Source organism: Orbicella faveolata, unplaced genomic scaffold (genome assembly GCF_042242905.1).
Source record: "Orbicella faveolata isolate gen_17 unplaced genomic scaffold, um_ofav_v1 contig_2, whole genome shotgun sequence".
Taxonomy (NCBI): domain Eukaryota; kingdom Metazoa; phylum Cnidaria; class Anthozoa; order Scleractinia; family Merulinidae; genus Orbicella; species Orbicella faveolata.
In genome coordinates, this window is record NW_028301547.1 from 17,489,018 (window position 1) to 17,515,859 (window position 26,842).

General features: G+C 43.3%; 2 protein-coding genes across 2 annotated transcripts; both read left to right on the top strand.

The window, feature by feature from the left end:
- On the top strand, positions 1 to 14,017 carry LOC149112227 (ATP-binding cassette sub-family C member 4-like). The gene is made up of 7 exons (XM_089290011.1): positions 1 to 249; positions 7,129 to 7,680; positions 8,124 to 8,506; positions 9,083 to 10,671; positions 10,842 to 11,403; positions 11,865 to 12,016; positions 12,431 to 14,017. Exons 2-7 carry the CDS (start codon positions 7,156 to 7,158, stop codon positions 13,360 to 13,362), a joined length of 4,143 nt encoding a protein of 1,380 aa, XP_089146137.1. The 5' UTR covers positions 1 to 249; positions 7,129 to 7,155; the 3' UTR covers positions 13,363 to 14,017.
- A 7,707-nt stretch (positions 14,018 to 21,724) lies between these two features.
- LOC149112228 (uncharacterized) lies at positions 21,725 to 22,588 on the top strand. Its single transcript, XM_089290012.1, has one exon. It carries the CDS (start codon positions 21,725 to 21,727, stop codon positions 22,586 to 22,588), a length of 864 nt encoding a protein of 287 aa, XP_089146138.1.
- Positions 22,589 to 26,842: the final 4,254 nt, after the last annotated feature.

Here is a 26,842-nt window from a genome sequence, read left to right on the forward strand (position 1 = left end):
GTGTTCACCAATGATTGGGTAGTTTTTTGATACCATGATTGTAGCATCAACTGACGAAGAGTGGTTATAATGAACCATCAAAATCACAGTCTTGGAAAGTGCTGGAAACTGTTGAGCCACCTTAAATCTATACTTTGTCGCAGACGATACAGAATGATTCGTGAAAATCTTATGCGCCGTCTTCAAGCGAAGAGTTTTTGAGCCAGCCGAGTTCAGGTACTTCTATACCTTCAATGGTAAACTGAGCTGGTAAGCAATAGTAGAACTTCGTAAAGTCGACAGGAAATATCATTAACATTATTGCTTTGCTAGAAATACAGATATTCTTAAATTGACGGCTTCCGATTATGTCGCTTCGTTGTAGATATGCATTGACAGCAAAAACCTCTAACCAGGGTAAATAAATACAAACCGGAATCAAGAATCAAAGTGGCTATTAGCCACTCGACTTGGAAAGTGGATCGTCGGTAAACAGTGGCAATATTTGATGCCACAGAACTGAGTTCTTAATTCTTTGGTCTTATATCATTTACTTATCGAGCTAGAGGGACTAAAGAAGTTAAAGCCCACTGGCATCGTTAACAAATAGTGCAAAACGCAACGGTAAGAGAATACACGAGGAGATGTGACACCAATGAAAACGTTCATGAAGTCATCGGTGATCCTTGTTCGAGACCTTACATGAAGAAAGTACCACCTCTTATCCGATCACAGATGCTAATATAGCTAAGGTAGTACTGGACGCGGGACCAAGTAACAAAATCCCTGTATTGGGGCCTGTCATTTTTTTCCAATCTTTTTCTGTTCTACAATTTCCTTGCCAATATCAGTGATTTCCTCCCCCTGCATTTACTTTCTGGCTGTTTCTTCATCTTCGACTAAACCCATCCATTACCCCCATGTGACAAAGCGTTAAGGAACTTCGCTACGACTACGAAAGCCTTACAATTTTTTTTACACTTCCTACACTTTCTAATTTATTCAAAATCAAAATCAAATTACAACTTACGCTACTCGCGTATTGCGTAGGCTAATCGAGGCGGGCAATGTAATAAATGATGCATTGAGGAAGAAAGAAAAAGAATAACATTAAATTTAAAAACACGTAAGCAAGTGCAATGAGTCGAACTCAGTAGTGATAGGTAGGACTAATGACAAACAGCGTTTTAAACAGCCTTTCCGTAAGAATGTAAGGGATTCCATGATCCTGTGCCAAAACTAGAAAAAGACTTTATATTAACGTTAAATCTCGCTGCGTTACAGTCGAACCGAACGATCGTTGAATTCAACACGATCGTTGAATATTGAACCCACTAATCGTTTCAAGAATGCAGTAATGATTTGATTATTTGAATATTGAACTCGCTAGTCATTTCAAAAATCAATACTAAATTGATATTTTTGAACATTAAACCCATTAGCCGTATTCTTGGAACGACTAGCGGGTTCAATTTTCAACTAACCAATTCATTAATGTAATCTTGAGGGATACGCTTCACTTGGTTTGACTGTAACATATAAATTCTCTGCAGCAGACAATCGGATATTGTATAGATAAATGTTAGATGTGCGAGTTAAGAGTTCCACAAATATTCTGCGGTGGCAGAATTGGCGGAAACATCATGCATTATGGTAGAAACCTTTTTAAAATACATCGGTCAGCCGACTCACAAAAGTCTAACAGGAGGCAAAGGAGCAAAGGAGAAGCGAAGGAAGGATCAACTGGATCTCCCGTCCGGGACTACAACTTAGATTTTTCAAGTTAAAAACGGACTAAATTTCATAACAATAGGTTTTGTTACAGGATTGCAAAATGAGCCTAAATGAAAGTCTGAACTGTCGGTCATCTCCGGCCCTCAGTGCGGGAGATGATCGACAGTTCAAGCGAACTATATATTACCAATTTAGAATATTCTAAATACGGTACACTCCTTTTTAATCAGAATATTGTTTTTCCGGCCCAGGCTCAATTTTCTTATTTTCCTGCCGATTTTAGGCTAAAAATATTGTTGTAAATTCTTAGATTATAGGAAAACATAGTGGACTATGCCGACACAACGTCAGACTACCTCTCCTGTCACGACTTTACTGGCGTTGAAGTATAATTTTGAAGCCAGACTGTAGGAAATAAAGCTTGATATGAGACATAACTTCTTGCATCAATGATATTAGCATCGAACATACGGGTAGCGCTGTTTTTGTTGTTTTTTAGTTAGCTTTTCGCTTTAGAGGAAGGAAAAATTTTAAACAGTTTATAATTAGTTAAAAACATATGATCATATTGTGTTTACAAATTTTCAACTCACAAAATTATATTCTTTTCAAAACCTCAGCCTCGGGCTTATTCTTAAAACACGGCTCTAAAAGTTTCGATAGGGACTTTTCGAAATACAATTTTTAAAACAATAGGCTTAGTAGGAACGTCAATTTATTCAAATACAACAATGAGTGAGTGCTTGTGACTATTGTTACACATGATAATTAACAAAGCCTTTCATTGTTTTTCTGATGCTATTGTCATGAAAATACTACCCCTTTAAAAGTCGCCATCACAAATTTTTTTACCATCGAGTTAGTGGCTCAGTGAACGTGGATCACGTCAAGATAATCATTATAAATGTGCTTTTAAAGTGTTTTCACCAGTCATCGCTCTCTAACTCGGACTCTTAGCTATCATCGCGATTTGCAAAACAAAACCAAACAAAACTGCGCGTAGTAAATGTTGGATCCCGGGAAGAGAAGTAGCAGGTTAATAGGGATTTCAGTTCACAATAAGGGTGACCGTTTAATAATAGAGGTTCGACTGTATTTTCTGATCCACCATACAAGCGGGAAATGAAAACCATCGGCACGACCGAAGAGGAAAATTCTCCCCAGGGAAGGTGGTACTAGTAGAAGATAGTTACACTGGGATGGCTGGTAGCGGTGACGGGTGCTATTCATAAAGGGAAATTAGATGGTGAAATGAAATTATTTTCCTTAAACATAATCCAAACAAGAAGCATTCAAATATGGACAGTCGCGCTACATAAATAGAGTGGGACCCCTTGGCCGCTTGTAATATAATAGCTAGCTGGAAATTATACCTTGCTTCAGTATTAAAGGGGCTCACACTGCGTGAAAGCCAAAATATTCTAGAGTATTCTAGACTCGAATATGTGATTGTGTCCCAGTCGAACACCACAGAACACTTGAGGTGTGTCGTTTAGAATACCTTAGAACCTCACGTATGCCTAAGTATTCAAACATGAACACGTTTCATACTTCGCATGAGTCTCGTGTTCCAGTCGAACACTTCAGAACACTTGAAGTGTGTCGTTTAGAATACCTTAAAACCTCACGTATGCCTCAGTATTCAAACATGAACACGTTTCATACTTCGCATGAGTCTCGTGTTCCAGTCGAACACTTCAGAACACTTGAAGTGTGTCGTTTAGAATACCTTAAAACCTCACGTATGCCTCAGTATTCAAACATGAACACGTTTCAGACTTCGCATGAGTCTCGTGTTTCAGTCGCACGCTTCGGAGCACCAGCGTGTTGTCTGACTGAACTACGCGGTAGCGTATATTACCTGCATAAAACCCGTTCTTGATGACGCAACACATCTTTGGCTGTGAAAAATGTGACATAACTTTCGTATTCATAGCGTGCGATTCTCGAAAATTAGAGCATACTTGACGTATTCATTAGTATTCGAAGACGTTCACGTCAGAAGTGGCGTCGTGCATCGCGTGTTCCAGTCGCAAACTCTTGAACAACCGCGAGTATTCGAAAATGTTCGAGTCATAAATGATCGCCATATCTTCGAAGAACATCTAATGCAGCATTAATCTACCAAAACGTGGCCCGTATGATTTATCGAACACTTCGAGTCATTCACGAGTATTTAATTTGAATACGGAAAAACAGGCCGGATTCCTATAGAATATTCCAGGTGTATTTCGAGTCAGCCGTAATCGAATACGTCAGAACATTGCGGCATACGCGGCGTGCGCCGATCCGTATTCGAGCGAATTCGGGCCCGAATATTTGGCTTTTCGTGCAGTGTCAGTCACGGTATTTTGAGTTATTTTGGCCACATGCAAAATTACCTTTACATGGTAGGAAACCTGAAAATAACAGTTTAATAAAATAGAAAAACACCAAAGAGATAATGATAAACCATGAAGGAACAAGGATGGCCAAGGATGGAGAAGATTAACACGGATTACAAACGACGAATTTGAAAAATTGAGGCTAACCTTTTCAATATGCGCAAACCGTGACGTAGCCCCTTCAAGATGAATTTCCACTGCCATGCTGCGGAAAGAGTTGAATCATTGTTAAGGTGGATCTCCAATGCTAAGTTTTCATTTATGCGCGTTAACGGTCGTGAATTTTAATGGATAAACGAAAATAGAGGAAATGTCTGGAAGGCGTGGGTATGCAGTTAAATATGGTCGGGAGCCATAATCGGGGACGGAGACCGTAAGTCTTGGGATCCGCGCGCACCTATGATATGGGACAATTTTTCTATATTTAGAACAAATTGCGCCATCCTGACGTCATATATCCGCGCGAATCCACGCGCATGTCGAGGGCTCTCGCGTGGATGTTGTCACGTTGGGTGATCAAATGGTGAGAGTTGCGAGATTCTCAGGCGGTTTTTTTTTTTCAGCGATGGCAGGGAATAAGGCAGGGAAAAGAACCAGGGCTCTCATATGTAGTTTTATGCTCTGAGCTAATGGGAAAGGTGAGTTTTTCAGGGTCGAAAACATGACTTCAATTTCGCGCTGTGAATGAATAATATCTGCTCGTGCTAGTTGTACGCGTAATCTTTTGCGTTTGTTCTGTAAAGAAAAGTTATGTGAGAAAACTCTTTACTCTGGTATCGAGTTAATTTGAGAGTGTCCCAAACAATGCTTAATCATAACTAAACCCTGTTTTTGATAGTTTCTTATTGTTTCTGTTTGTGTGGCGAGTTTACAAAAGTTTTTGAAAGGAAAGTGTGAGGCGTACAAGTAGCTCATTTGCATGGTGCAGCGCGCGCATCGGTGTCAACAAATCTTGACAAAGATTTCTTTCGTTGTCTTTTGTGCTGAGGTGCTGCAACAATTTTCACCAACGCCAAAAGGCTACTAACATCATGTGTGTTTCTTTAACACAGTGAAATTTTACACTGCGAAAATAAAATAGACAAGGAGTTTTGATAACTCAACCAACAAAATCGACATCGTTATTCGAGTTCATAAAGAAAGCGTCATCGTAATTTTGCCGATTACTTCTGCTGTATTCGCATATTTTCAGCTAAGCTTTCAATATGTTCTCAAACATTTATCAACCTTAAACAGATTTAAAAACTAGAGTTCGATGTACGTTTCCACACGAAAGTGGGGAATTCCAATTTGTCATGTTTTACTGACTGTACAAAACACGCATCGGCGGCCGCTCTTATTCATCGACAACAGACAATTTACAAATTTATTGGATTTTTACACAAACAAAACTGAGCAGCATCTGCAGACATAAACTTAATTGTCATTTATTGGGCCTTGATAAGACAGCAAGCGTTGCTTACAATTCAGGCGAAACTTAAATTTGCAATTGTTATTTTTTTTTTTTTTACTTTTCAGTCTAGTTAGTCAGACTCTGGCGAAATCCTCGCAAGCGTGTGGCAAGAGGACGGAAACTTTTAAATCCTGAAACGCTGCTATATCCAAATATTTCCAAATAGTTTTTTGCTGTGTTTTGGAAAAGCTGTTAATCTTCAACATATGTGAAACTTAGAGTGGAGTAATGTAGAGCTCTTGTCAAAGAAGCAACGGAACACAACTTGGTCAGTGATATAAAGCGGCACATAACTAAATTCAACTCTGTCTTACTTCACTCAAACTGGAGCAGCTTACGACGAAAATACTGAAGTAAAATTCCAACATACATGAACGTATTGAGTTGTGGGCATCACAACAGCATCAAACATTTCGGGAATTTCGGATGCCATTTCCCCGCGCTACATCCGCAAAAATCCTCGCAGCATGTACGCGCGTGTGTCGCACATGATGGCACAATTTGTTCGAAAAATAGAAAAATTGTCCCATATCATAGGGACAGCCCCAATACAAGAAATGGCGCGCGCTTACGGTCTCCGTCCCCGATTATGGCTCCTGATATGGTCCAATTTTTCTGCAGGCACAAGCTGTTCTGTTTTATTTAACACAAGTATAAATAAGCTTCATGCCCGTCAACGCGAAAGTTGAAATCCACCTTTTACTATGCTTAGGCCTCCACCGACAAGACGCTAATTAGTCGATAACTATTTGTTATCGACAACTAAATGCCATCAATAACTACTTGTGTCCGATGCGAGCATTCCACTCATTGGAGTGTTAGTTGTCGACAACTAATTCAGGCCAGTGAGAGCATGGGAGCTAACGTTCACTACGCATGTTCAAAACACAATACGCATGTTCAAAACGCAATACGCACGTTCGAATGGGTGTCATGTTTGGATAGCTGTCGGCAACTAAACGGGATATAATTCATGGTAGGCCACCCATATAGTCTCCCTGCAGTTTGCTTCTATTTACTGCCGTTTGCTTGCGGTTAGCATTTAAATATTGTGTTTACTTGCAGTTGGCATTTATTTACTACTGTTTGCTTGCGGTTAACATTTAATTACTGCTGTTTGCTTGCGGTTAGCATTTAAGGAGTAAAGGGGAAGGCGACTATATGTGGCCTACCATGAATTATCTGCCAACTAAACCAATGATTCCCACATACGTGAAAAACGGTCAAAACGTAGTTGTCGACAACTAAAGCAGTTTCCCTTTAGTTGCCTAGTTGTCGACAACTAAACATGTAGGGTTTAGTCAGTCGACAACTCATCGCACAAACTACGTTTTTTAGTTTTCGATAACATTTAGTTGTCGATAACAAATAGTTGTTGACAATTAAGTGTCTAGTCTGTGGAGGCCCTAATTATTCGACAAGGTTTTTCCGACGTGTGATAGAACGAGCATCCCAGTCGATTTGAATTGTAGATTTTGCATTGATTTGAGAACTGTAAGTCAGCCGGCGAACTCCGAAAAAACAAATTTATCTTGTTGTCTGACTTGAATGTTGATCTCTATACGTCATCTTTGTTAGTTTTCAGATTAACTGTTGTGGCAAGGAATGGATACAAGAAGATCTCCACGAAAGAAGATAAAGTCTAAAATAGTCAGCTTCGTGTCTCTTCTACTCTTTCAATGGATGAATAGTATCCTCAAGATAGGCAGTGAACGACCATTAGATGAGAATGATTTTTTACCCCTTTCAAAAGAGAACTCCGCCTCTTTTCTCACCGATCAGCTTCAACAAAACTGGAATAAAGAAAAAACAAAGTGCAACAGAAATAGAAAAAGACCTAAACTTTGGAAAAGCGTCATAAAGTTGATATCGGTAAAGGATGTCATGATTATCGTATTCACGAGTGCTTTAAAATCAATTTCTCGACTTCTCCAACCACTGTTATTGGGATCTCTTATTTCCATACTGATGTCAGCTGAGCCACAGAAAGATAATCTTCTCTATGGTTGTACACTTGCTTTGTTTACAAATGCTTTCATCAGAGCTCTCAGTATGCACCAACATGACTATAGATGTGAGCTGTTGGGTATCAGAATGAGCTGCGCCTTAAAAGGTCTAGTTTACCAAAAGGTAAGCACGAATGGTCTTAAATAGCTTAGCCTGCGATCGTGCTTTCTTTTCGTACGCGGCGGTGCAGTTAAGAGTGCAGATACCATACTTTAAGGTTGGCACATATCTATATAACTTTAATAGGAGAGTACTTCCTGGAGTGAAGGTTGAAGGTCACGCTGGCCTTCCATGCATGGAAATATTGATACTAAGTATGCCCTATTCGATTACTGGCTAGCGCTTAATAGTAATAAACCTAACTTAGTTTACATTAAAACGATTTCTTTCCCACAAGAAAATCTCTTTAGTTCATAATTGTTCATGGCATAAGATAAAGTAGTATTTTTATATTGATGATTTTTTTTTTTCATATACGACATCGATTACGATCCTTAAATTTAATGTTGGTTTCTTATTTAAAAAAAAAGAACCCGAAATATTTAACATTTTTTCTTGCTTCGCAGACGCTACTTCTTAGTAAGGATGCATTATTAAAATTCACAACAGGCAACGTGATCAACCTTATATCAAATGATGTTCAGCGAATGGAGGAAGACACGGTCATGTGGCTTTCCATATCGATTTCTTCGTGCTTTCTCTTGGTGGCGTTAGCAGTTTTACTCGTGTATTTGATTGGCTGGCAGTCTCTCATTGGAGTCGTTTTCCTGTGTTTTTTTGTGCCGTTTTTTGCTGGGTTGTCCAATATTAGTGCTACACTGCGCTTGCGCACAGCAGCGGTGAGCGACCGACGCATCTCCTTAATGAACCAGGTGGTTTCTGGGATTCGTGCCATCAAAACACGTGCGTGGGAGGACGAATATCGAAAAAAAATCAAACACACGCGAAGGTAGGCGGAAAACAAATGTGGTGATTAACATTGACTCAGATTGTCTATATGGAGTTCAACTAATAGCTGAGAATTGTTCAAAATTCTAACTGTCACCTGTGAAATGACACGTTTTTTTAAATAGATAGCTGAGATTTCAGGTCTGTGAAATTTACTGATAGAGAGAAAAAATATACCTTTTTAACTTGGGCGGTTTGTTGCCCTATTTCAGACCATGTGATACTCTTGAGTATTCTTGCTTTCAAATTTTCAAATAGCCACGTATATATGAATGAATAATTTTTAGATGGATAACAGGAGAATTCCCGAGAGAATATCACGTGGTTTTTGAAAGAAAACAAACCACCTAAGCTAAAAAAGTCATTGCCTGAAATTGTCACTGTTAACTGAGAATTACAACACCCCCAACCAGATTCCCGACTTGAACCTATCTGCAAGTAATTCGATTTACTGTTGTAGTGACATAAATCTAAGTAACAGCTCCTCTTCTACTACCAACTCCCAAGTTAATTAACACTTGCCACTTATGCATTGCATGTGATACATTCTCATATTCCTATTTTGTTCTGTTTTCAGAAAAGAAATTAACATCATCCGTAAGAAAAGTGCCATTCTGTCAGGAGTTCTTGCCTTGCAGGACAGTTTAGTATCAGTGGCTAATCTGTTGTCTGTCGTTACTCTTGTGCTAACTGGTCAACCCATCGACCCTGTTAATGTCTTTATGCTGCTAGGTTTTATGGATATCGCAAGAATAGTAACATGTCGTTACTTTTCCTCTGCTTTACTACAAACGTACGATGCTTATGCGTCGTTGGGACGAATAGAAGATTTTCTTCTTTTAGAAAATATCCCCGCCATCTCACGTGGTCAAAGTAAAGAAGACACAGGTAACAAAGAAAGCAGCTCAGCAAAAGGTATAAACAGTCGTCCCTCAGATCCGGTGAAGAAAATGGAAGAAGTGTTCAATTTGACCCAATTAGAAAATCAGGAAAAACAGAACACTTTATGTGTGTCAAGTCTGACGCAAAGACAAAGCAAACGAGACAACGAGTTTCTTTTACAACTTGGGAGAATGGAAGACTTTCTGCTTTTTGAAAATTTGTCCGCGATCTCTCGTGATCATAAGACAAAAGACAAAATTTACTCGGAGACCATCACGAGTGAATTAACTAGCAGGCTGACAGATCAACAAGACCAAATGAAAGAAGTTCCTCTTTTTGCTGGAATAAAAGATCAGGACAAGACGACGGCTTTAATTGTTTCGAATTTGATATACAAACCTGAAATGAATCGCAAAAATGAATTTATACTAGACAATGTCACATTTGCATTACAGTCTCAAAGTCTAACAGTCATCACTGGACCAGTGGGTAGTGGAAAATCTACTCTTCTCTCGGCGATTGCTGGTGAGATCTCTGATGTCAGTGGAACCATAACCTTCCAAGGGACTCTTGTTTACGTTCCGCAGACAGCTTGGATCTTCTCTGGAACCATAAGAGAAAACATTTTGTTTGGTCAACCATACCATGAACCAAAGTACACCGCAGTACTCGAGGCGTGCGCTCTCACAGAAGACATCCAACGGTTTCCTGACTATGACAAAACAGTTGTTGGAGAACGCGGTGAAATTCTAAGTGGAGGTCAGAAGGCCAGAGTTAGTTTAGCACGCGCAGTTTACGCTGATGCAGACCTTTACTTGTTAGACGATCCTCTGAGTGCTGTGGACCTCAAAGTTAGCCAACGTATCTTCAAGACATGTATCAACGACCTACTGGGCGATAAAACGCGAGTGTTAACATCACATCAAGAACAGCACATGAAGGAAGCTGATGAAGTAATTGTGATGCACAAAGGCCGTGTGTTAGAAAAGGGAAGTTTCACTGAACTACGAGAGAAAGGTATCGTAAACACAACGGTTCACCCGATCTATCAGACAGTTGGGAACGACAGCAAGCTTACTAAGAGATTTGTACGGAAGATCGAACAGAAAAACGGTGGAGCTGAAACAATCGTTCCACTGCCCAATGAAGCTAGGGGTCTGCAAATGTCACAAGAAGATCGTTCAATCGGAGTGGTTTCATCAAAGCTTTACTGGAACTTCTTTAGAAGCGGAATACATTGGTCAACAATCTGTGCAGTAATTTGTTTGTGCTTCATAGCGCAAGGTAAGAGTCAATATTGTTACTAGTCATACATACGTAGTAATCGTATAAAGTTTTTTTTTTTGTACTTTTTCCAAGATTACAAAAGCTAATTAATGACTATTTTATTATGATTTCCTTGTTGTCAATTTTTTTTGTCATGTTATTTTAACATCGCCGGTTTCTTTTCTCAGCAATGATAGTTGCTCCTGACGTCTGGCTCTCGTCGCTAACAAAGAAACTTCCAGAAGAACAGAAAGACAACACAAACTTGACTATCTATGCTTGTTTCGTCAGTGCGTCCCTTATCTTTGCCGTCATTCGAGCTTATTGGTTCCTTCTGGTTTCTTTAAGATGTTCAGAGAGTCTTCATGACCAAATGGTTTTAGCTATTTTACAAGCACCGGTTCATTTCTTTGATTCAAATCCCGCGGGAAGAATACTCAATCGATTTTCTAAAGATGTAGGCTGCCTTGACGAGTTGTTACCCAAGACGTTTCTAGTATCTATCCAGCGAGTCTGGTTGGTGTTTGCATCAATAATCATACCAACTGTTACAAATCCTTGGCTTCTATTTCTTGTTGTTCCGTTAATTGTGTTAGTCGCGTACATCGCCAAGTATTACTTGAAGACTTCCAGAGAGCTCAAAAGGTTAGAGTCAATATGCCGCAGTCCAGTCTTCTCTCACTTTTCGGAGACCCTGAATGGACTGGACACGATTCGAACAAGAGGCAGACAAAGGGATTTCATGGATCAGTTTTACAGGTGATTTTACAACCTTTAGAGCGGTTTTCACAAGAGTTCTGAACGTAAAGCGCATCTGCTTTGCGTTTACTTTGTTTTCGAAATACTGGGTTAAATGATTGGCTTAGAAATCCTGCCCCATTTTGTCGCTCAATAAGAGGTAAAACCAAGACAATTTGTAAATAAATATGTCAGTTTATTTGATCGTCATGGTATTTAGCACTGCTGCACTAATTGAGGAAAAAAATATGGTAAATACAACTAAAAAATTGGAGAAAATTCCAACTGGTTGGAGGCTGACCGTTTCTCAATCCGTGGAGACAAATTACAAATGCAGCGCCCTAACCACTAGGCCAGACCTCCTCCACATATGTGATTTGTTGGGCCAACGTTTTCCCGTGCTACACCTGATGTGATTGAAGGCGTTTTGTAATTAGGACTAATTTAATTTATTACCTCATTTTCTTAATGAGGTTTTATTCCTTTATTTATCAAGATGTTCATAATCGATCATATATTATGGTGATGGCCAGTGGGCGATGGCTTGGTGTACGCTTGGACCTTCTCGCATCAATGTTAATCGGTGCCGTGTCTCTGGCAGCTGTTTTGGTGTCTCAAGATGCCGGTAGGTGCATTTGTAAGGTAAATCAAAATGGGCCAAAAAGGATACTAAATCTGAGGGTCTGCCATGCCTCGTAGCCCGCTTCGTGACTAACTTCACGGCTAAGAATAATAAAGCCGTTCTTGTATATACTGCCAATCCAAATTTTGTAGTTTTCTCTGTGTAAGTTAGGATAGCTGTTTAATTTCATAGACTGCTAAAATGTCTTCTCCTTTCACGGTTAGAAAACAAGAAACCAGTTTGACCCTCGTGAGAAACCAGTTTGACCCTCCTGAGCTTGGTAGTGGATACCACACACTATCCCGCGTTCGAACAGCCAATCAGAATGGGAGATAAACATTATCCACTGGCTTGGTATATGACTAATAAATAACCTCTTTTTCTCTCTCTTTTTTTTTTCTTCTTTGTTTTAATCAGCTTGGGCCGGCCTTGCGCTTGTTTATGTCATCCAGACTTCGTCTAGCACTCAACACGCTGTCAGAAAAACCTCGGATGTCGAGAATTTCATGACCTCAGTTGAACGAGTGATGACGTACACCAAACTTGACGCAGAGCCTGGATACAAAGTGCATAGGCTTCCTCCGGAACACTGGCCACACAAAGGAAATATCACATTCCAAGATGTGTCATTGAAGTACTATCCGGGGGGACTTCAAGTACTGAAGAGAATCAATGTTAACATCAAAGGAGGAACAAAGATCGGTGTTGCAGGCCGCACAGGTGCAGGCAAGTCATCTTTTGTGGCAGCGCTCATGCGCATGCCTGACTCTGATGGAGACATACTGGTCGATGATATTCCAATCAAACAGATCAATCTCCAAGAGGCTCGACAATGTATATCCGTTCTTGGCCAAAGACCTGTCCTGTTTAGTGGATCGTTCAGAAAAAATCTTGATCTCTTGGAGCTGCTGCAAGATGCAGATTTGTGGCGAGCTTTAGAGGATGTGCAACTGAAAGCGTTGGTAGAAAGTCTAGATGGAAAGCTGGATCACGAGCTTTTAGAGCATGGAGCAAATGTCAGTGTAGGCGAACGACAGTTAATTTGTTTGGCTCGTGTGCTGTTACAGCAAAACAACATCGTCATCTTGGATGAGCCCACTGCACATGTGGATCCAGAAACAGAACAAACAATTTGGAACGTAGTGCGTGAGAAACTAAAGGAATCCACAGTTATCACTATAGCTCATCGTTTAAGCACCATCAAAGACTGTGACATGATTTTGGTTTTGAAAGATGGAGAGGTTGATGAATTTGACAAATTTGACGCTTTAGTACATAAGACAGGAGGTGCTTTGAGTGAAATGGCTCGAGTTGCAGGTATCAAGATAGGCCAGGTCTCTCTTTGTTAATTTACAGACCATTTTCAATTTAAATCAGTTTTTGCGGCTGTTTACTTCTTGCTTATCGCAAAAAAATCAGAAGTGTAGCAGCTCTCGTAAGCTTGTAATTTATTTGTTTGTTAGCAGCTGATATTGTTTTTGGGGGCATTGTTTCTGTTTTTTATTTTATTGTCCTCTCAATGTGAGACCTTACGAGAGCCGGCTGGTAGCCGACCTAAAATAAGTAGTAGCAAGTATCATTTAAAATCAGAATTAAAAAATGCTGCTAATGATGTTACCGAGGAACATTGTAAAAAGAAGCGAAAACACTAGCTCAACTCTATTTGTATAACGTTCCTTGTCACTACTCGTGCACTTTGCTTCGTTTTATATAATCACTTATCTTTTACACTTTGAGAATTAAGATTTGAATTTAAGGGGGTGGAATGTCATTAAACAGGCCTTGAAAGTTGACTATAGTCTGTACGAAAATATAACGCGTTATTATGAAGTAAGGCGAGCATTAACATTACATTGTTATCCATGTAATCGTGATTAGACCGGGAAAAAAAATGGAGCATCACGTATCACTTACTCGGTACAGAATTTCCTCCAGTGAGAGAACTGTGTTTCTGTTGTATTCCAATTTGTCACAAAATAAAACTTTTAAAAATTGAACATTTAATTACCTAATGGGAATTCAGCCTTTCTACGACATTTAAAAGCTGGACTCAAGTGAAATATATTGTGGTATATTATAGTTTATATTTCGTTGCCTCCTGCCCTTTTTTATCTGGGTGTGTTTTTATTCAGAGTGTGGATAACATCTTATACCAGACCGAAAAACAGTAATTCTGATCCAGTTGATAGCTTTGTTACATAATAGTTTTCTTATTAGAACTATACCTGTTCCCAAACCGTCTAGGGCAGAAGAGGAATCCAGATTTAACTTCCTCTTAGAAATGTTTATATTAGCGTCTTGCAAAATCGCTGGAAATGTATCTAAAACTTTTATTTTGAAATTTATCAATTTGCAGAGACAAAAAATTCAGGTATCAAACCTTTTTTGGTCATAAAACTTGGTAAAATTTCAAGTCGCCCCCAAAATCCTCAAACATATTCAGTGGGTAATTAATGACAGGTCACGAATCAAGTAATCCGTGGAGTAATGTACAACCGTACCCCAGCTTCATGAAGCCGTCCAGGTTATTAAATGTGTTTTATAAGCCCTTCGTCGCCACGGTTTTCCACACTTCTAACGTCCTCACAGACCACTGTGCTTCAATTCACTAAATAGTTCCATTCAGAACGTTTTTTATGACGCTTCTCAAGGCCTCACTCTAATATAAGTTATCCATTTAAGAAAAAGACTTCAAAAAGACTGCGAAGCTGTATAAACCGAGGGCTTGTGATCGTCATTTTACGATGCTCCATCTGTTTAATAATCCGTACGTGGATATTTTACGGTTGCGGGACAAAATTCTCAAGTCAAACTTTAATCGAACTTTATTGTATGTTCGGCTGTCAAAATAATATCTCTGAGTAAATTAGCTTATATACCTCCCGGAATTTCTTATAAAACTTGAACGCTATCACAGTGAAACCCCGTTAATCCGGCCCACCAACGGGCCACAAAAATCTGGCCGCAGAAACGGCCAGATTTTTAAGTTAGCCGGCAAAATGGAGCTAACTTGCCCCCGCGCGGAAGTGCCCTCCATATCTCGCAAGAATATGTACACTTAATTGAAAAAACGTTGTCATGGAAAAGGCAAAAGCCATGAACGATACGACACAGTGGTTTTCTGAGAAACTTGCGGACTAATGTCATATTTGCATTCTTACGCATCGTGTACATGCCATAAAACCAAGAGACGGTGATCGTCTCTTGATTAAAACGGATCTCGCTAACCGTACTGTTGTAAATTTGGGCATATCTTGAAGCTCTTAGCGTTCTAATTTTCTTTTGTTTTCTAGCTTAGCTACCTTTAGGAAGGCATGCGTGGGTAGTTTCTTTGTTTTCCTAAATCCCCACTTTAGCTGATAGTAGTATAGGACGTTAATAGGGGTCGTAGCCAATCAGAAGGCCGTGCATATCATTAAAAAAGGCTCTCGACCAATCAGAGGGCAGTATTTTCGATTTGCATAAACAAGATGGTGGACGTGTTTTTAAATATGCGCCTGCAGTGGCGTCAGCAGTCTTTTGCATCCAGGTCATGCGCGTGCTCAAATAAGGCGATAGACAGGAAATGAGTTTTAACAATTGATTTTTTTATTGATTTTACAGGAAGTAAAAAATTACAATGGTGCGTATCCGTATGGAAACGACATGTAAGTGTTCGTGTCTACGACGCGTTTGTCGAAGACGAGTCCGTAGTGTTTGGTGTGTGTGATGACCTTGAGATGTTTGGTGGCTGGGTTTCTGTAGAAGAAGTTGGGGTTGACGACGGGGATGTTGCGTCGTTCACCGTCCTCGAGAGGTTGTTCGAGTTCGTCGAGTAGATTTTGTTTCATGACGTCATAGTTGAGTTGCCTGGATCCTCGTACATTGAGGGAGAAGCCACGCACCTTACAGCACACTTTTCCATTTTTTGTCTTGTACCCGTAATTCTTGGGTCCTGCTGAGGTGAAATCGATGATGTAATCACCGTCGTCGAGCTCGTTGGTCATCTCTCCGAGGTAATCGCCTAGCGGAACGTCGGCTTGACCTGGTTTGTGCGAGTAGATGACGGAATCGGTGTCAAAGTAGAGGACTTGTTGTTTTAATTGTTCCAGGTAGCTGTATAATTTGAGTCGAGCCCAGCAGGTGGTGAAAGCGGCGACGAAGATGTTGATTCGTCCGTTATCGGGTTGATTGTCTTCGAGTTCGGCGTGGACGACCTCTAGGGCTTCGTCGTTGGGGATTCTGACTTGTTTTATCTCGTGGAAGGGATTGGAAACGAGTTCGAAGAGGTGCGCTGCGGTGTAGACGACTTCGGTAGTGGGTTTGTGTAGGTTTTCGCCGAACTTGCCCCAGAAGGAGTTGAGCATGAGTTTGGCCGTGGCTTTGCGTCCGGGATTTTTCTGGATCATGTCCGGATCGAGAGCGATGCCTTCTTTCTGGCGGTATTGTTGCACGTACTGTACCCTGTCTTGGGGGGTGTGACACCAGTTAGGGTAGCCGGCGGATTCCTGTTTGATTTTTAGCCAGGTGTTCACGTAATCGGCGAAGAGTCCTGTACGGCGTTGTCTTTCCGGGAAATGGTAGACTTCGTGGATCTTGATGAGTGTGTATCCCATGGCAACGGCTTTCTCGATTTCGGGGGTGCACCAGGTCCCTCGTAGCGTGCGTTGCTCGGCCGTGTGAGAGCATCGATGTGATTTCTCGAGGAGGGGTTTGTTCATTTCGTGTTCCACGCACGATCGACAGAGTGGGAAGGTGAGTTTTTTCTCGTGCCGAAAAGGTAGAACGGGATGGTAAAGTTCGTGAGGTGGTAGTATGTCCACTTTGGCCATACCGAAGTAGTGATGGATGTCTTGGTCGTCGGGGTTGACGATGACTTGCGGGTGTCCTATGGGGTATTTGCTTCCCTTGTTGACCCAGGGGTAGAGCGACGTCACGTCGATGTACTTGATTTTCTCTCCTTGAGCCACGTCGGCCACGTGTTGCAGTTTGACAGCGTTCGTGCGTCCTCCGAAGAAAGCGTCTCGGGGTTCGAGCGGTTGGACGATTTCGAACGTGTCTAGAAACTGGCTGAGATCAGGGTCGGTTTTAACTTCTAGGGCCCAGTCGCATTCCCACTTGACGCAGAGCTGGTAACCTTGGCGACTGAGAAGGTCGTGTTTGCGGAGTGTGGCCTCGTAGACTTCCTGCATGGTGCGATCGGCGTGATAGATGGGATATCGATCTCGATGGGTCGGGAAACAGCGAGGACATCCGTGCCATAGACATCCGTGGAATTCGTAGACGGTTCGAGTGGTCGGATCGTATCCGTCCACGAGCTGATTGGCTAGTCGTACTTCGCCGCCGTTTCGTACCGTGAGGATACGATCACCTTGACCCGTGCGTTGCAACGAGTGTTCTTGCCAGGCTAGCCATTTCAGGGCTTCGACGGACTGATTGGATCGGGCGCCGTGCCATCCTCGCGGGGGTCTGGAGGCGATGGTGTTGAGCGGGACGAGTTTCTTGCGCCAGAATCGTTGGCAGGCGGAGGCGATGGTGAGGCATTTCTCCATGGGGTCAAAGTCGGCTTTTTGTTTGAATTCTTGCCGGAACTTTTGACAGCCCGCTTTGAGGAGTTTGACGTCCGACTCGCAGTAGGCTTCCATTTCTTCCCTTAGTACGAAATGGTAGTCGTTGTCGACTTTCTCTTGGTACCACTGTTCGAACTCGGCTTTCTTTTTGGCGGACTTGCCGTCGGGATCGTACATGTCTCTCGGAGGCATGGGTCCTTCGTACGCTTGGTTTTCTAGGGTGTTGAATTTGTGCGGGAAGAATCCTTTACGCAGTTCGGTGATTCCGAAGGTGGCGGGAAAGTTGGCCAGCGGGAACGGGAGAAAGCAGAGGGAATCTTTGAAAGTCAGTCTGTCGGATTTCAGGGACAGTATCTTGGTGCCTATGGGGATTTGGTCCGTGACTTCTCGATGGGTGGCGTAACAGTGTTGCAGGATGAACATCCCGTCGTAGCCTTTGAGATTGTGAAAGATGACGATGACGTTCCGTTCCTTATTGTCCTGGTCGACGGTGAGGGATTCGAGGTGTTCGAACATGTCGGCGGTGCAGTTGGGCCCGTAGAAGGAGTGACATATCTCATCTTCGTCGTCTTCCAGGCAGAGTAGAATGGGGGTCTGATTCCCTTCGGCGTCGGTGATGGCTTCGTAGTCGCAGTACACTTGAAGGGGAGGGTCTTTGTCTACCCAGACGCTCGTGTCTGGATCGTTGGGTCCGGGTTCTTCGAAGGGTCGCCCGTTGACTTGGTCGCGGGGGACGCGTATCCTTTCGGGCTCGTCTTCGTCTCTGGGGACGCGTTGGATGTAACATTGGTGCTTCGGCAGATGGACTTGTTTTTCGCAGATGCGGCATTCGCCCCATCCGCACTTGTGACCACGGGGACATCTTCCTCGCTTGTTCTTGCGTTTAAGCTCGTAGACGTGACAACACTTCTCACACTTTTTGTGAGTGTTGCAGATGGAGGGGATGCTGAGACTCTGCCGTTGCAAGTGGTCGTTGTAGCATCGGTCACCGAAGAATTGTCTGTGGCACAATCGGCAGATCTCAGTGGGTTCGGGAAACTTGCCTGGCGCTAGGGGTCGTTTTTTCTCGATGAAATCGGGGCAGTCTTTTCGTTTGCAGGCGGGACACCATTGACCGAGGCAGGGATGATGATGAAAGTCGTCGTGATCGTAGCCTCGATTGCATTCGTCGCAGAAGTAGGATTTGCCGATGAATCCCTTGAACGAATTGCATCCGTCGTAGTGATCGTCTTCTTTGATGAGACGAATGATCTTGGTCGAGGGTTCGGGTCCCGCGTAGATGATCATGTGGGGTGGGTCGATGGACATGACTTTGAGCTGGTAACCAGGTAACGCTTTTTGAAATTGTTGCAGTTCGTGAATGCCGCAAGGTCCTTCGGGAACGTTGGCTCGACGGTGGAGGTCTTTGGCCAATCGCTCTTGGACAGGATAACCCTGTTTGAGATTGTAGTAATCTTGGTCACGTGAATTCTCGTTCGCGTCTACCCAGGCTTTCATGGTGACGATGGCTCGGGCGCAGCAGAGAGTGTCTTTGTTTCGGATGGTCACGCGCGACCGTTTGACGATGTTCCGCACGGCGGCGCAACTCGGCCTGTATCGTTTTTTTCCACTGCCAGGACCTGGGGTACGTATGAAAGTGGTTTCCATGGTAAACGTGTCGTCGGGGGTGAATTCTTCGTTGGAGTTGAGTTTGGCCGCGAGAGACTGGAGATAAGTGGTTAGTCTTTCACTCCCTTCTTCGAATTCTTGCACGGTGAAGGTGGTGGACTGAAAGGCGTGCGTGAAGGCACGGGACTGCATGGTGAAATGGACCGTGGAGTGGGGTGTCAGGGTAGGATCCTGAGCGATTTGTTGCTCGATGGATCGTTGAAGGGCACGAGTCAATTCTTGGCCTAGATTGTCATCGCGAGTCAAGTCTCTGTGTTGCCTGAGCGTGGCTTCGTACCGTTGTTTGTGGAGGACGTTTCTCCAGTGACGTCGAGCGCCTATGGGTCTTAATTCGAATTCTAGAGGTGGTCTTGCACCACCTCCGGTTTGGAGCATCGCTCGGTCGTCATTGTCGTCGTCGAAGGGGAAGGCTTCGTCGTAGGTCCGTCTGTTCTGTAAAAGACAACAAACACAACGTTTTTTAATTAGGTAGTTTTTATTGTCGGGTCTCCGAAAAGAAGCGGACAACTTCGCGGGTTGATTTTTTTAAGTTGTGTAATGCGTTCCTGAAATTACTTCCTAGATAGAAACTCCTTTTCTCGCCACGCTTGTTGGTACAATGGCCATATATTTCATAATCCTCCTTACAATGCCTAAATATTACAGTGTCCACGTCACAAAATCCATATATGTCAGGATCCACGCGACAAGTACAGAAGTTTTTGCAGCTTTTAGACGGTTGTAGTTCTATGTGCCCGTAAAACCATTGGCTTTTCAGTTGGTTATATTTCGAGATTTCTCTGTGAAGGTTTCTCAGTCGATAATTTTTTCTTCTATCGCGTATGTGTTGCCAAGTTGCCAAGTCAAGTACGTAACGCTTTAGTTCTTCCGGTAACCAATCCCAGTAACTCTATGAAAAAAGATTAGGGTTAGAGTTCTAAAGATGACTTTCTTACATAGGGTACACGTCATACTCACTGCTTCATATTGATCCATCAGTTGGTTCATCTCTTCATCGGTCACTGATTCATATTGATCCATCTGTTGGTTCATCTCCTCGTCGGTCAGCTCCTGTGCCATGGTTTCTTCTTTCCAGCGCTCGATACAAGTTCAAAACTCAGAGTGACTTGAACGGTTCGACTCGATTTTTTATACACACGGTATAATGGTGTCCAGTCTCCGACCGAGTGTGGGGTATATCCACCTATCCCCTGGGTCGGTGGTAACACGTGACTTGGTCTCGATCTCATGGATTGGCTATCGCCTTATTTGGACATGCGCGTCACAACCTCGATTTCATATTTCTCCTTATTTGGACATGTTACCCTTATTTGGGCATGGACGCTATGTTTTGCTACCAAAGGCACCACCTTGTTTTGCTACCAAAGGCACCACCTTGTTTATGCAAATCGAAAATACTGATTTTTTTTTTTTTTGTTTTTGTTTTTTTGTTTTTTGTGAAGTTTAATTTATTTAAATTGTTTAAAAACTACTACAGTACAGTAGTAATGTTAGCGCGAACTGTGTGACGTCACGGGCGCCATGTTTTGATAAATAGGCGCCATCTTGGATTTTCAAATTTAAGAGAATGTATGGGAAAAAGTTGGTCACGTGGTACAATCCCTGGCTCCTGATTGGCTACGTGCCCTATTAACGTCCTATACTACTCTGACGCGTAACTCGATTCGAGTTAATATTCAACTGGCTGTTGCCATGGTGACGGAAATGCGAGATTTTTTGCGAGATTTATTTTTTTTTTTTTTTTTTTTTTTTTTTTTGGCGAGATTTTTTTTGCGAGATTTTTTTTTTTTTTTTTTTTTTTTTTTTTTGCGAGATTTTTTTTTTTTTTTTTTGCGAGATTTTTTTTTTTTTTTTTTTTTTTTTTTTTTTTTGGCGAGATTTTTTTTGCGAGATTTTTTTTTTTTTTTTTTTTTTGCGAGATTCTTTTTTTTTTTTTTGCGAGATTTTTTTTTTTTTTTTTTTTTTTTTGCGAGATTTTTTTGCGAGATTTTTTTTTTTTTTTTTTTTTTTTGCGAGATTTTTTTTTTTTGCGAGATTTTTTTTTGCGAGATTTTTTTGCGAGATTTTTTTTTTTTTTTTTTTTTTGCGAGATTTTTTTTTTTTTTTTTTTTTTTTGCGAGATTTTTTTTTTTTTTTTTGCGAGATTTTTTTTTTTTTGCGAGATTTCTTTTTTTTTTGCGAGATTTTTTTTTTTTTTTTTTTTGCGAGATTTTTTGCGAGATTTTTTTTTTTTTTTTTTTTTTTTTGCGAGATTTTTTTGTGAGATTTTTTTTTTTTTTTGCGAGATTTATTTTTTTGCGAGATTTTTTTTTGCGAGATTTTTTTTTTTTTTCTAGAGAGTATTTTTTATGCTCTTTTAAATGAGATATAGTAGATATAGAGATATATAGAGATATAGAGATATAGAGATATAGAGAGATATAGTAGATAGATAGAGCACGATTATTCTCCACGCCCATTTTAGAACTTGTATGAGCGTCCATTACGGAAGACCATGCCTGCCCGCTCCGCTGAAGCATTGAAACGACAGAGAGTGAGAAGAAGAGAGTTCGTGCGAGAGTGGAAGAAAAGAAATCCGGAGAAAGTTCGCGAGCAGAAAAGACGGTATCGTGCACGGTACAAGATGCGTGACATGGTGCGCGACGCGTTGAATCGTTATAGGGAACGCAAACGTCGCTCCCGTTTACCTGCAACACGACAGTGGGAAGAGCATGATTACGATCCGGATGAAATTCTTCGGGGTTTGTTGGGAGCTCGGGTTGAGCTGACGGATTTCAGGAAAACAATACCACCGTCCAACACCACGACCACCGCCGCTAAGAGCACTACCACTGCAACACGACAGTGGGAAGAGCATGATTACGATCCGGATGAAATTCTTCGGGGTTTGTTTGGAGGTCGGGTTGAGCTGAGGGATTTCAGGGGAACACTAACGCCATCCAACACCACGACCATCGCCGCTAAGAACACGATCACCATTACCACTGCAACACTACCACCAACCAACACCAGTACCACCATTACCACTGCAACACTACCACTAACCAACACTAGTACCACCATTACCACTGCAGCACCACAGGCATTACCCTCACCGCAACGCCGTGGGAGGGTGGTGTCTTATTCCCCCACAGCCGCTAAGAGCACGACCACCGCCGCTAAGAGCACGACCACCAATACCACTGCAGCACCACAGGCATTACCCCCACCGCAACGCCGTGGGAGGTGGTTGTCTTATTCCTCCTCCTCTGACTCTGACTCTGAGCCTGATGAAGGGTTGGTAGCAGAGTTAGAACGCATGTTAGCGGAACCCGAGGATCCTGTAAAACGGAGACTTTCGGAAATCAGGAAAAAATAGGAAGGAAGCAGAAGAAAACAGAGTAAGACGAATGCAAGAAAGACGGAAAACAGAAAAAATGATAACTGAAATAGCTGCTGAGCTTGATAAGATGTCGTTTATGTTACACGACATGGGTAAATGGTTTCAACAATTTGAACGCGAGGATAAGGTAGAGCAGGCTACTCAGTTTGAATATTCGCGCAATGTATACATTACCGCCGAACTTATGAATCAGTTGGAACACTATTTATAGGACAAAAGAGACTCTTTTTGAAAAACAACAAAGCGTGTGTAACTTTAATTACAACAACAACAATAAAAGGTTTTACAATTTCCAACGTTTCTTGGTCTGCATGATTTTCTTAACAATGCGTTCTGTCATGGTTTTACGTCCGGGTAATTTGTCGATGGCCTGGATCATCTTGGTGTCGGCGTTCCATTTGTCCTGTAAGTTCTTGGCCCTGGAATAGTCAATGTCGTGTTGTTTGGCCAGTTTGTCCAGACGATTGATCCCGGGGTCTCCACGCGCCAGACGTTTCTTCAGTTTGGTACCAGGTCCCATGTACTGATAACCGGGCCAATGAAACTCGATCCCAGTCTTGGCCAACCATTTTTGGATGTCGATCCCATACCCTCGTTGGCGACGGCGACGTCGGGTACTTCTCCTCGGGGGTGGAGGTGCCTTTTTCCTCTTCTTAATCCGAGTCATAGTCCAGTCCCCTTCTCCAGGGGTCTTCGAAATCTTCCCACCCTGCTTGTAACTTTTCTGCGGCTGACGGTTTGACCTTCTTGTACTTCTTTGCCTTGCCTTTGGGACTGTAACCACCGTCGTCGTAGTCGATACCGAGTGATTTCAGTACACGTCTAGCTCTATCGGAGATGGGTGCTTTTTTCTTGGACGGTAGGGGAGTTTTACCTAGCGTGACTGGTTTGGGTGGAATGGTAGGTTTGGGGGTTTTCTTCTCCTTTTTAAAACCCGACGTGGAGGGTATGGGGGTTTTCAGCTCCTTTTTCAGTCCTGTCGTAGAAAGGGGTTGTGGCGGGATGATCACGGGGGCTGCGGCTGGTTGGTTGACTCCCTTGAGGATCTGTTTCAACAGAGTTTCGACGGGTGCGTCGACCATGCCTTCGGGTTCTGTCGTTCCCTGGTACGAGATGGGACCGCTTTTACCCGTCCGTATACGTTTCACCAGTTTCCCTTCCTCGGAGGCGATGGGTTTGGTCATCTTAACGGCCATGCTGTCGGGGATGCGTTTGTCGTTCAGGATGAGATGTTCTTCTGCGGCCAGACGTCCGGCTTTGTTCAACAAGGCATTCTGGCTGATCTTCCCCTTGTAATAATCTTGCAGACGATTGAATTCTTGAACGGGCACCATCATGACTTCGTTCATACCTTCTGACTCAAGGTCGTGTCAGGAAACTCGGACAATTCTCTCAAGGCCGTATCGTAACAGTCTTGCCAGTACCGTATGGATTCGTCTTTCTTTTCCAACTCGAGTTCGAGACTTCGAACGGTTCGCTTGCCTTTACCGCACTCCCTGCACAACTCGATGCACCCACCGGGCGGCGTGGTATCTCGTTTCGTTTGACAGGTTTGGCAGAAGTCACCGAACTTTAAAGCCATGTATTCTTGATACAGGTCGTGGTACCTCTTGTTCAAGTACTCGTACGAGTCTTTCCATCGGGCTTCGCGACGATTGGCGTCTTGCAACAACTGCACGAGTTTAGGAATGGTATTGTGAGACTCGTCTTCTCTCGGTGGGAAATTGGGTATGACGTCGATCCCCTCCAGCGGGTAACCGTCCTCACTGCGTCCTTTCACCGTACACAACATGCTTTGAAACAACCGTGCAAACCGCTCCAGAACCCCGCTCCGTTTTGGGTGAGGAGATGTTCTCTTCGACGCTTGAGAGAATTTTTGCGTCTACCCACTTCGCGCAGAACCCTTTTATGTCTTTTCAGTTTCCCATAAGTCGTTGCGTTGATGGGTATCCTCTTTTTCAGCAAATTGAGAACCATCTCGCTGATGGCGTTGATCTGATCTTTGTCGGCGATTTGTAACATCCGTTGACGTTTGTTCCGATTGGCTTCTTTCAGGACGCGCGTCAGGAAAGGACGTTGTCGTCGTAACCGCTTCATCGTGGACTTATGCACACGAGTGGATTGACGTACTCCTTTTATCGCTTTCCTCGACGCCTGAAGGCCGTTTGAAAGGGTATCCTGCGTAAGACTCTTTCGATCTTTCCCCTGTTCTTATGGATATGTCTGTCCATTAAACCGAAGGGTCCAGCCAGAGCACCCATACCCGCGGCTCTCATCATACTCGCCAAATCACCCCCTTTCTGTCTCCTTCTTCGTCTCCTACTCCTCCTTCGGGCTGTCATGGTGACGAGTGAGGTGTACGTCGGCTAGTCTCGTCCTTTTATTTTCACATGATGGAGCATCGGAACTCTTCGCCCTTGTGTGGAATTTTTTCACCTCGTCTCATTCGTTCCTGCATCCTTTTGGTATGCGCCCGTTCTTGTTTGGCTCTCAGGCTTTCTATGCCTTTGGTGATACCCCAAGCCGCCTTGGGTAAACCCGCCACCACAGTGCCGATCCCTTCTCCCCTTTGGTACCGTCTTCTTTTAGTGGTTTTAGCGGTTTTACGCCTTCTCGAAGACGCTTTCTTTCTCCTCGACCTCTTGGGCATGTTGGTTCTGAATGAAGAGGTTGGCCGTGATGTCATTTTTTATAGCGGCACGTGCCTAAATCGTAGGGCGTAGTCTCGAACGTATCGGTCGTACGTGGGAGATGTAAAATCCGTCACCACGTCGTCCAACGTTTGCATCTTGGTCAAAAACCCATCCAATTCCTCCACGCCACCCAGAGCGTAGTTCCTGAGTTCTGTCAGCGTCTTTTCGTACGTCGTGTAAGCGAATTGGGCCATGTCCATCTTGAACGAATACTTCTTGAAATCGTTCCATCCTTTCAGTAAGGTGGCGAAAGCCGTCAATCCTACCACCGTGTACCCATCTTTCCACACGGATCCCAAGACGATACTCACGGCCACCGTCAGTAAGGCCAGTCCGTTGAGAATGGCGTTACACAACTTGTAGTAACCGAACATCTGCCTTCGACACCACCAATACTTGTGGTAGAAAGCGTACAAGACGTCCAAACGTTTCAGGGAATCCAAATCCACCACGGTGTTGAAAGGTTCATCCAATAAACAGACAGAAGTACTCATGACTCTTTTCCAACCAGTGCCAAACGTAGTCTGACTTTCTGTCGGGACGTTCGATCCTTTTAGCTTGTTGCTTGTATTCCCAGATCTCGTCCTTGAAGGCGGTTTCCACGGATTGGTTCAGGATGTCCTGGACTTGTCGGTAACTATCGCACTCGTCCGCAATCCGTTTCATGTCTTCGTGATCCATGCTGGTCGCATCCCAGTAAGAGCGAGAGCATCGACATAGATGCAAAAAGTAGGGGAACCACTCGACTTCACTCCTCAACATCTTGATTCGAATGGTTTTTCATCGACGAGGGGGTCGTCTTTTCTTAAGTCTCACGAGTCTTCGGATCCCGCGACCCACGCCCACTCCCACACCACCAATGGCAGCGGCGGTTCCAGCTCGGATGCCTGTTTTCACGGCGCGACCACACAACGCTTTGGCCAATCCCAAGGCAGCCCCTTTACCAATGGGTAACATCGCAGACAGGGCATTCGCAAGAGCACCGCCCCATTGCTTTCTCCTTTTCGGTCGACGACGGCGTCTTCTCATGGTTGTTGTTGTTCTCAGTTACGTACACTGGTCGAATTGCGTGTGACGGTAGGACGTTGTCCGTTTTTATAGGTGGTCGTAATCGTGTTGGTGGTCGTGATGCCCGCAATGCGACGACCCGCGGCCGTCTGTTGTTGTTGTTGGCGCAAAATCTCTTCCAATTGTTGTTGCATCTGGGCTTGGTCGAGAACACGGTCTCCTCGACCCGATCGAATCGACGAAGGCGGAGTGGAGTCACTACCACTTCCTCCGCCTCCGCCTCCGCCTCTGCCTCTGCCTCTGCCTCTTCCACCGTCGCTACCACTAGCGCTACTTCGTCTGCGGCTGCCGGAATCACTGGAGGACGTTGGTGTGTTTTGACGTGGGACGCGTCTCGGTCGTTTCCCTCCTCGAACGGCTCGTGCCAAAGGGGTGGACATTGTTATCCTGGGTGCCCCGACACCTGCCGTGACATTGGCGCGCGACACCGATCCAGCACTGCCGACACCCACCGTGACGTTAGTCTGCG